General features: G+C 48.1%; 1 protein-coding gene across 1 annotated transcript in view; it reads right to left on the reverse strand.

Annotated features, from left to right (window-relative positions):
- CCT2 (chaperonin containing TCP1 subunit 2) overlaps positions 1-7,727 on the reverse strand; it is a 404,766-nt gene extending 397,039 nt beyond the window's left edge. Inside the window, exon 1 of the mRNA XM_069629411.1 lies at positions 7,600-7,727. Within this exon, the coding sequence (XP_069485512.1) occupies positions 7,600-7,602 (3 nt within the window). The 5' untranslated portion in view covers positions 7,603-7,727. The remainder of the gene's footprint in view (positions 1-7,599) is intronic.
- Positions 7,728-11,812: the final 4,085 nt, after the last annotated feature.

Here is an 11,812-nt window from a genome sequence, read left to right on the forward strand (position 1 = left end):
CATATACCCCAACTTCTCAACGGCAGTGAAAATCCTTTCTGGGAGTTAAACGTATGCTTTGAGAGATAGCCACGCCTTATGCCATGTTAATTCCGTCGAGACTACGCATACAGCATCAAGGACAGACCTTTACAATCCCAGATGAGGCGACAGCATACATCAAGGCCAATATACCGGTCGGCCCTCAGCAGATACCAGATGAGGCTCAGGTTGCATCCTCGTCCATATGATCCAGAATCCCTCGCTGTGAACTCCTGGTGCAGCTGTAGCCCCTGGCTAATTGTTTAATGTTACTGTGGGAGCGGATGTGCATAGAACATTGATCTTCAAGGCGAGCTGGTAACTGGTTGGTTGAAGCTAAGCAGTTGTCCCCCTATGCAAGGTTGCGGGTACATAGAAGTTGTTGGGGTTAGGGAGGGAGGGTAGCATTGACCCTGATTGAGGGTGCGATGGCAAAGTTGGGGATGAAAAAGAATATATATATATTTTAGCATGTGCATGACGCAGACCATCAATGTCCATGGCCTACCTATCTGGTCACAGCAGGGTAAACTATGCAGAGTCGTTGCTCCAAAAGGTATGCATGGAGATTATTAAAAGGTACTAAGCTGGAACGTAAGGGGGCTTGGAAATTACTCCAAGGCGCAGAAGTTGTCATCTTACATTGCCCAACACGGGGTTCAGATCATTTTTCTGAAACAAACATACGCAGGGTAGCAGGAACATTACCTATGCCAAGGGATTGGGGGGGCCCCAAATCGGTTCCATACCAATTACTCTACGCAATACAGAGGCGTGCTAACATTAATACATAAATGGGTAAAATGTGAGTGAGAGCACACACATATCGACCCAGAGGGCCGCTATATAATAGTGCAGTGTAAACTACTAGGTGGGGAGGTGCTCCTGGTGAACTCCTATGGAGCAAACAGACAACCCAGTGTTATACGAGGGACTAACAGGAATCCTCATGGGCTATCCCGGGACACAGATTATAGGGGGGGGGGACTGAACACTTAGATCTAGAACTGGACGGCACTGGGAAGCCACCTAGGGCCCATTAAGGGCAGCCCGCTGCATTCAGCGATTTATGTTGGAGCTTGGCCTCTGGGAAATATGGCGCACTCCAGGTGACTGGGGATACACCCATTGTCGCCCCTTCTTTTTAATCTGCATCTTCGATTGGTTATGGACATTTTGAGAAGTCATGGAATTAGTTTTCAATCATATGCTGACGATACTCAAATTTTCATCACAATTGACAAGATTGAGGAAAACTTTGCCAAGATTAGTGAATGCCTTCAAGAGCTTTGTGATTGGATGGCTTCTAATCAATTGCAAATGAATGCATCCAAGACAGTTTATTTTGTTCGGCCCGGAGCATCTGGTGGCCAACTTAAAAAGTTGGCCACTTACAAAGCTATTATGAGTAGAACTGTTTTCCACTAAAGTTAAAAACCTTGGTTGCAAAACTTGGGTAGTAAAAGTCAGGTTGGGGCCAAGGTGAACTTTCTATTCCTTAAGACTTCTTCAGCAAACTCTCCCCTATATCCCAGAAGAGGAGCATGTTTTGGTAGTGGAAGCACTTACAAATGCCCACTTAGACTTTTGTAATAGTCAATTGATGGGCATCCCAAAAAAACAACTCTGTAGACTGCAAAGAGCACAGAATGCAGCGGTTAGGTTGATCTACAGACTTGCCAAGAAATAAATCACAGTGCCTGGACAGCTTGACAAGGAGTACAAGGGCACACTGGCCCCCTACTTGCTAAACGTGTGGGCGGTCGCTTCAAGAGGCCACAATCATTGCACTGCTGAAACCTGGCAAACCCAGAGAAGAATCTGGCTTGTATAGACCACTATCTTTCAAACGTGGACACAAATCTACGCTAAAATAATTGCATGCCGGAAGCAATACATGCCGGCCAGGCCGGATCTGTCCCTGGCAGATCCACGTCTCTGAACCTTAAGGGGCTTCTATGACGCCTACAAAACAGACGTTGCCTACAACACAGACGGTCGCAGTTGCCCTGGACGCCCAAAAGGCATTCGACATGGTGTCCTGGCCGAGGTACTACGAGGCCTTTTTCCCCCCGCATAAAAATCTTGTAAATACAACAGCTTTATTATTTTCCTGTGTACATTTACACACAAGTTCAGAGCAGAGGGCAGTGCAAAGGTCAGGTTACTTGACAAGACACCAGAAGGCTTCTTTTGATTTTTATCTACATAAACGCCTCTGAGAAATATTTTTTCGGTTTAGTGATAATTGTGATAAATGTTCTCTGTACAGCGCTTTGCCGAAAGCGCTATTTAAAAAGCCATTGACCATGAGATTAGCTATAGAATTTAGCATGGAGTCCTTGCCTCTCTGCACTGTTGCATCATAACATTGGCATACCATTAGGTAGTGATAGCTCCAGGAAACTAGGACTTACATTAAACATCTAAAGACAATTCTGCTATCGAATCTCAAAACATACATTGTAAAGCAAGCATGAATTGTATTTAAAAAAAGGAGGTAGCAGGCGCTCCTCTCCAGAAAGAACATGGCATGATAACCTGTTCTGAGATGAGAGTTTGCAGCACACGCTTTTTGCTCACTGTACCTTTCACAGATGGGAAATATCGATTTGCATATCAGTCTTTGTCCCGCCCACATGGGCAGTCCAGCACCAAAATGCTTTGGCAATTCCTCTCTGAACAAGAGTACCAAAAGCAACCCCATACACGTGTTTCAGCCTTGTTGGGCCTCATCAGTGAGGTGAAGCTTTTGTTGAATTGTATTGTAACTGGCTAGGTTGTGTTTTCAACATTTAAATATATACAGGAGAAATCAAATGGCAAGACCTTAACAGAAATAATTAAAGGTGTATTTGTCACAATGCAGAAAGCTGCCGCATAGTCAAGATTTCCATACAGTTTTTGCACAGGTCGGCTGTATGTCACATACATTTTACTCTCTTGCAAAGGAGAAAAGTCACTTTTACTAAAAGCACATTTACTCTCAAAGTTTAAAAATAGGGAGTAAAATACTCCCACCTCAGAATCTTATCTGGAGCACTGGGTAGTACGCAAATGCAGAAAAACGGGCCAGGGAGAAGGTCCCATACAGTTAACGACAGAGCATGGGCACAGACTATGCCCCACCAGCAGAGAAGCTCAAAAAACACAACAAGCCGAGGAAGAACAAAGCCAAATGCCATGTCATAGACCCCAGGACAGTCCCACGCTCCTGGCTCCCAAAGAAGCCAAGCGGAGCCCCACCAAGGAAGAAGAGGGATCAACAATAAGAAGCACCACAAGAGAGCACCAAGCACACTCAGCTGACTGCCCAAGGCCACAACCCCAAGAAGACACGGAGAAGCACAGAAAACCCCCCCTGCAGGCAAGGGAGAGGCAACAGGCCCAGAAACGGAGACCCCAGAACTCTGCAGGACCAATAAGGCCACCCCTGCAGCAGCTAGACCACCAAGGGGAACACATGTGGAGAAGGGCAAGCCACAGAGTTGACCCGACCCCAGCAGAGACAAGCCAAGGAGGCCATAAAACGAGCATCTGTCCAGGTACCCAACCACAAGGCAGGGTTCCAAAGAATGGGAGCAGGAGCACCCCAACCTGGAGACACAGGTCACCATAAAAAGGGACGACCAACAGGACCGACCACCACGAACCAAGCAGCCCGGCAGCGGGGGCAACAGTGAAGCAGAGAGTGCCGCCAAGGGGAACCCCTGCAGGCAGAGCCACCACCAAAAGAACCCAAATGCACAAACTCAACCGTAATGGGTCCCTGAAGGACAGGGAAGCCTCTTCACCAGAATAATAGAAGGAGGAGCAGTGGGGGCAGCAGAGGAGGCCAGACCAGGGGACAAGAGGGATGCCACACTAGCAGGACGACCCCGACCGAAGACACTGCGTGGAACAGGAGGAGGCCCGGGCAGAGGTGCACCCAGCAGGCATGGGCGAGAGGGAACATGACCCGACACTGCAGATCAGAACCAGAAGGCTGTGCGACTGCCGCAGGAGCAACCCGGACCAGGAGGAGGAGCAAGGCCAAACCGCAGAACAGAGCACACGCCACCACAGAGAGAACAAGAGACCACTCTGAAGGAGCCAGCCGTCCAAACAAAGAACCTCAAACCCCCTTCCACAGGAGAGTAGCCACAACTGGCTCCATCGCCACAGAGAAGACAAGGAGCAGACATCCAGGCCAAAGGTCAGAGCAGGAAGCAGCCCACGCCCATCTCAACCAGAGCATCCCATAGCATGGTACCAAAGGAACAACCAGGAAGGAGCAAGGCCGATCTGGCCCTCCTGGGGTACGAACATGCAGCAGCATGCAGCACAGACAACAGAGCGAGCTCACTCAGTGCCAATAGACCAGGTAAACCAAGTTGAAGACACAGTGAGGGTCCCAACGGCCTGAGCACCCCAAACACAGAGGAGACCCTTAGTCCACACACCACCAGGGGGACCCTCTGGCAGACCAACAAGTCCAGCACCACATGCAGAGACCACAGCACGGCCAACCACCCTACAGAACCCCCGGGAAGAGGAGTCCGGAACGCGCATGAAGGGAGCGGCGGGGACGAAATCCAATCGGCAGACACAGCACACCAGGGCCACGCCCCAAGCATCTCCAGAAATCCCGGCTAAAGGGACCAAAGAGTCCGGCAACCCCTAACCAGGCAGGCACAGGGAAACCACAGCCGAGGAAGCGATGAACATAGAACCGCTCCATCCCTACACCAAGAGACCCAGAGCACTGGTACCAGGAGTAGAAATGCAGACGTACCAGATGGGAGGACCAAAGCGCAGCACTAGACAACCACAGCAACAGGTCTGCAAACCCAGCAGCCCAGGAACCACTGCCCTAAGGAACGGACCAATAGTAGGCGGACAGCAAGGGGACCAGCAAGGCTGCAGTGTCAGGCCAACCCAGAGGGGCAGGAAACCAAGCCCCACTAGCCCAGGGAACCCAGCCGCACCAAGGACACCGAGAAGGAAAGACCCGACAGAAGAACAGGAAGGAAGAGCCGCAAAAAACAGGGCCAGCGGCATACCACCATGAACCAAATCCAGAGCAACAACCACTGTTCACAGTGTGGGACCCCGGACAGCAGCCACAGGAGCACCCAGCTAGGATCGAAGGACACCAACCACCTGAAGCATCCCAGAAACGGCCACAGCGTCACCCAAAAACTAAGGCACTGCCCAAGGGCCCTACAGAACCTGGGAAGAGGAGATCCATCACAAGAGTGTGTAGGCACCGGGAAAGAGGTGGGTGGGCGAAAGAGGTCCACAGACGTCCATGGCTCAGTCACCTGCAACCCCCTGAAAGCCACCCAAACAACGACAACAGCAGAAATCCCCCCCCCCAAACATGTCGCCAGATGGACAACATGGGGAGAAGGCGAGCCAACACTGCTAGAGGCAAGTAGACTCAGAAGGAGGGGCGACCCCACCCCAGTCCAAGATGAGGTAACAAACAGGAGGAGCACCAGCACAAGTGCAGGGCCTTCAAGATCCGAGGACGTCCTAGGAGCGTGCAGGTCAACAGGGCCGGTTCGGGCAAGGTGAATACAACCCAACAGCAGAGGCCCCCAGAAGCCCAGCAAGAGACGAGTCACAGATCCTGACCCCAAACACGAGGGGGAGAGGAGATCAAGGGTACACAGGCCACCACCCAGAAGAAGGCAGCACCATAGAGCACCAGAGGGCCCCACTTAGCTCCCACAGCCTATGCGGTAACAGTCCGATGCCCAGCAATCCCAACAAGCAAGGGAAACAGGGGGCACGGGAACAGACTGTCCAAAAACAACCTAGCCACACCCCACCATTAAGCTTTCATGGGCACTGAGGGGGCAGGGTTGATAGGAGCCCAGCACCAAACTGCTTGCAGATCCAAACCCTGCTATGGTCAGTCACACAACACATGTAAGGAGACATTGTGATGTAGTAAGGCCAGGACTGGAGCCTGAAGCGGCACCCACAGCACAGCCAATCCACAGGCACGCTGTGCAGGGATGGACGCGAGCAGTGTGCAACAAAGACCATGTTCACAGGCAGCAGAACACCAAAGGGGACAATAAAGGCAAATCGGAGACCACCACAACTGCCAATAGTACACCCAAGGTGACAACACCCCCTGTCTTTCTATAGGAAATCAGGCAACGCACTACCAACGTGCTTGATTGCGAGTATGGGGATGTTTGAAACATACCTGACATTTACCACAAGCACACTTAGTTTGCAGTGCATGGCAAATAAAAGTTTAAAAGTGAATGGCTAGGCTTTGGGTGACAGCACTGCTGCCAAATATGAAGTGTGCTTGTGGTGTCATGCAACATTTCACAAAAAGCAAAGATAAATATTTGTGTCACCATAGGGCAAGTACGTAAACCACTAGCCCTGCAGGTCTAGTGGGATTTTTAAGAACGTCCAAGGTCTGGCCCAGCTATGCAGGGATGACAGAAGACCAGGGCCCAAGGCCTGTGCTCAATGGGGCGACCCAGCTAAGCAGGGAAGCCCTGTAGACAACACCACAGCCCAAGACCTCAAGTCCAGGCCACAAGAGTGAAAAACGTAGCCCCCACACCCTTCCGGCCTATGCCCAGGGAGAGAAGAGCAGAAAACTGCTATGGGGGAACCCTGCCAAAAGCAGGTACAATAAAAAAAAAAAACTTGTGGTTTGGGGAGGCGGACTCTTATGCCAGGAGCGCGAGTTAAAGGGGCTCCTGTAGGAGGTGGGACACCTCAAAGATTAGTACTGGGACGAGGAAGAGGGACGTGGAGGTAATGCAAGTCAATAGGGTTAGTGTTGGACTTGATGGAATGGGTGGGTTTTAATATACGAATCTACAGGGAGTGGGCATGTGTGGGAGGGGTCAGATTTCTATATATGCGCCGAGTTAACATTGAAGTATTCTTGATTGTTTTCTCAAAAGAGTATGATTTTTTTTTTTAATTAATTCAATTTTTGCTCTGGGTCCAAGTCCTTAAAAAAATAAAAAATATAGGTAAAGGATAATAAAAACGCCAGTGTCCAAATCGAAGAACCACATTGACAAAGATTAGAAGCACCCTACCATATATGGCCTATACAGCTTGTAGCGAGTCTGCCTCTAGACTAGAGCGACACGGGAGTTAACTCCAACGGAACAACAAAGAGCATACATCAGTTGCCGGATTCCGTCGCGTTTTTATTCAGGTTTTTGTAGTTCTGAAACCTCAAATCTTAGAATACATTTCACAGACAGCTTTTGAGGGCCGGCCCGAACCATGTGCAGATAGACACTGACGTAACGGGACAGTAGAGGGATGGGAGCACCCTCACAATAACTTTGGTTTTCAACCAAAATCCTGTACTAGGTAGTGGGAGAATTTACGGATGGTGGTCCATTTAACGGCATAGTTTCGGTTTTTCATGAACCGAGGTCTATGCTGTCGGAAACAGAGGACGAAAGCGCAAGGAACCAAATACCAAGAATAACTCGGCTCTCCACATTATCCGAGAATATCGTGCTATAAGACATCCACAACTGAGCCCTGCAATCGCTGCCACCGTTCCACTCAGAACCTTTATACTGCAGCACTTACCATGGCGACTGGGAGGGAAAAGGAGCCGGCAGAAGAAGCTTCGCGTGCTGATGGATAGAACTCCGGGTGTTTCCAAGGCGTCAGTGCGTCAGAGGTCAGGATTTCGTCATACGCAAAAGGGCAACCAACTGACACTCTTGGCAACTAGCGTCTGGACAAAAGACAAAAGACGGACAACAGACATAAAAACATGCGGCTCAAAGGTGGGCGCTGTTTTGCAGGAACAGAGCGGCCATCCTGGAATGAAAGTTCTACTCGTCTCATATATATATATATGTATATATATATATATATATATATATATATATATATATATATATATATATATAACATTTATTTATTTTTGTTTTTTTCACCAATCGGAGACATGTTACTAGAAACATTAGAATCATTCGTTTTATGTCTATCGTTATGTGTGTGCATATATTCAGTTGAGATATGTTGTTGTATGTATGTTGTTGTACATCTCTTTTTACAGCCATCTTTTGATGCAATTTAATTGATTGCATCACCTTCTTAACAGTTATATGTAGGGCTGACACTTTTTGTCTGAAGCAAAAACCGGACCCGGACCCTGCACACATCGTAGAAGCGGCGCCCCTTGACACGCCCTTGTATAGTTTGGCAAACTAGTACAATAGCAAAAGAAAAGGAAAACACGCATGCATTTCTTTTTTCATGTACCTATAGTTTTTAGTTTGGGCTTTGGGCTATTCTATAAACTGTAACTACTGCATTAGAGCAGTACAGATAGGGAGAACTGGTATGTGAGGAGGCGAGGGACACAAAGCTTGTAGGTTGACCCACCCATTGACTGCTCTTGGCCGTGCTAATTCTTATTGCCGTTCCCACCCAGTTGCTGCCCCTCCCTCCACAAAATACCTTCCTACTGGAAATCTTTGAGCTTCTTTATTCAAGCTTTACTGTTATAGAAAACTTCAGACCTTCAGTGGTCTAAACTTAGATTTATTGACAGCAAAAGATGGCAGCATAAATAAAGGCAGTTACTAATCACAGTTAAATTTACTGCAATGTAATGTCTAAGTCTCTGGGCTTTCTCTTAGTCTTTAAGGCTGGAGCACGTCTCTGACTCCTCATGCAGGAGGAGAGCAGGGAGATGTTCCGTGGCTCTTTAGCCTTCCTTCTCACGGATGCCACTGCCTGCAGCCTTCCGCTCCTCCCGCTTCTAATCTCGCCAGATCTCAGCGTTTCTGGGTCTCGCAAGTAGTCTTTTACCACGGAACAGGCCGGGGTGATGTTCAGAAGACGTCGAGCCAACTGGGTAGAACAGTAAGACAACACTTCCTCGGATCTCTACTCGTTAGCCGGGCTCCCCCAGAACCCCAGCCTCCTCAACTTGAGGGAGCTCTTCTTTATGATACACCACTCTGCTGTTATAAATTAGATGGACAGAAGGGTTGATCATGCAAAAGAGCGGGGAACACGTGCACCTCCAACCAATGCTGCAAGAAAGTAAAGAACAGGTTTGTTTGTTTATTTATTTGTAAGGCGCTCCTCGCCCGAGAGTTTCTGGGCGCAACAAGATAATCAAGTTTTTTATGTACAGTACAAGGTAATTACAGGTACAATTATTATTAACAATACATGGAGATTACAGGTAAAGTACAATACGGTGGGGCACAAAGTGAAGTTACAGCACAAGTAAGTTACATTAGAGACCAACCAGATTTTCATATTTTTCCTGAAATCTAGGAGGTTTGGTCTGTTTGGAGGTGCAGGGGTAGTGCGTTCCAGTATTGGGCGGCTAAAACCGGGAAGCTGTTCGCCCTGCTCTTTTCAGGTTAAATCTGGGCATTATAATACAACAAGATTGGGCAGCACTCGTGGGACGAGATGAAGATTTTCTGATATTATTTTCTTGGAGGTACTGTGGAGCAGCATTGTTTAGACATTTATGGGTGATTGAGACTAGTTTGAATAGGATCCTGTTTTTAATGGAAAACCACTTGGTTTCTCTTCTGGCCGCAGAAATATGTTCTCTCAGGAATGCTGAGTGCAGATCTCAATGCATTATTTTGTAATATTTGTAGTTTATTAGTGGTCTGTTTGCTAGCTCCTGTATACAGGGCGTTGCAGTAGTCGAGTTTTAACAATATTAAGGCTCTCGCTAGGGTGGTGCAGATCTTGGTGGATAGGTAAGGTTTACAAGCATGAATCAGCTTACATGTGTACGCTGTAGCGGAGGACATGGCATTGACTTTTTTACCAATGTTCAGGGTGGACTCTAAGTAGAAGCCTAATGTTTTGGTCTCTTTAGCCACTTTGATGGTGATGCCATCAATGGTAAATGCAGTGTACTGCGCGTTGAGTTTATTAAGGTGGTCTGGAGCACCTAGGATTACAATTTCAGTCTTATCATCATTCAGGCATAATTCATGGGCCGCCACCCATGCCTGAATGACTTGGTATATTTTGTTCAAAAGGGCTAGATCTAGGTCATAGTCGCCTGAGAGAGGTAGGAGTATCTGGGTATCATCTACGTAGTTAGTGTAGATGCTCCCCAGATGGTCCAATTTATCAAATAAAGGCTTTGTGAATATATTGTATATGGTGGTGGATACGCATGAGCCCTGGGGTACACCACAAATGATCAGGGATGAGTCAGCGGCTGCTGACTGAGAGAAGACCCTCATAGACCTATTGTTGAGAAAAGATTGGATCCAGTCTGAGGCTTCATGTGAGAAGTTGGCCGCAGGATACAAGTGCTTACAGAGAATAGAGTGGTCCACCAAATCGAAGGCAGCTAATCGGAGGAGCAGGGCACATTGCCCTTTGTCCTTGAGTGAGTCAATTTGCATTTTCAGGTCAATCAGTGCGGTTTCAGTACCATGAAGTGGTCTGAAGCCTGATTGTCTTAGTCCCAGGAGGTTATTAGTCTCCAGATAATGCTGGATCTGTAAGTATGCCTCCTTATCTAAGATTTTGAGGAGGAATGGGACCGTGGTAATCTGCCTGTAATTAGTAGGAATGGTTGGGTCTAATGAGGCTTTCTTTAGCAAGGGTAGGACCCAAGCGTCCTTGGGGTTTGTTGGGACTCTGCAGGCGCAGAATGATGCATTTATTAGTTTAGTAATGAATGGGGCGAGGTCTCTGGTGGCGTCTTTAATTATTTGTGCCAAGCAAATGTCACCTTGGAATCTTGAGGGCTTGAGTGATGCTATAATTTTTTCCACCTCTTGTTCCCCTCCGAGAAACGGACCATCGGTTGTTAGGGCCATTTCTCAGATGGGAAATAGCTGCTTCAGTGTGAGTGGGCTAGTTCCCATTAGAGAATTGGCCCTTTTTTGCACCCCTAGTGGCCAAGTCCTGCATAATAATGGGAACTAGCCCACTCACACAGAGAAGGCTAGTTCCCATTAGAGAAATGGCCCTTTTTGCTCCCCTAGTGGCCAGGCCCTGCATAATAATGGGAACTAGTCCACACATATTGAGAAGGCTAGTTCCCATTAGAGAAATGGCCCCTTTTTCTCCCCTAGTGGCCAAGTCCTGCATAATAATGGGAACTAGCCCACTCACAATGAGAAGGCTAGTTCCCATTAGACAAATGGCCCTTTTTGCCCCTAGTGGCCAAGTCCTGCATAATAATGGGAATTAGCCCACTCACACTGAGAAGGCTAGTGCCCATTAGAGAAATGGCCCTTTTTGCCCCTAGTGGCCAAGTCCTGCTATTTCCCATTCGAGAAATTGTCCTTTTTGGCCTTAGTGGTCAAGTCCTGCATAATAATGGGAACTAGCCCCCTCACACAGAGAAGGCTAGTTCCCATTAGAGAAAAGGCCTTTTTTGCTCCCCTAGTGGCCAAGTCCTGCATAATAATGGAAACTAGCCCACTCACACTGAAGCAGCTATTTCCCATTAGAGAAGCGGCCCGCTGACCTGGAAAGGCAAAAAGGTCCTCTCGTCTAATGGGAACTAGCCCACTCAGACTGAAGCAGCTATTTCCCATTAGAGAAACGGCCCTCTAACCTGCAGAGGCAGAAAGGCCCTCTCATCTAATGGGAACTAGCCCACTCGGACTGAAGCAGCTATTTCCCATTAGAGAAATGGCCCTCTGACCTGGAAAGGCAAAAAGGTCCTCTCGTCTAATGGGAACTAGCCCTTCACACTGAAGCAGCTATTTCCCATTAGAGAAGCGGCCCTCCGACCTGGAAAGGCAAAAAGGTCCTCTCATCTAATGGGAACTAGCCCATTCAC

Source organism: Ambystoma mexicanum, chromosome 12, assembly GCF_040938575.1.
Source record: "Ambystoma mexicanum isolate Mex_15411 chromosome 12, UKY_AmexF1_1, whole genome shotgun sequence".
Lineage (NCBI taxonomy): Eukaryota > Metazoa > Chordata > Amphibia > Caudata > Ambystomatidae > Ambystoma > Ambystoma mexicanum.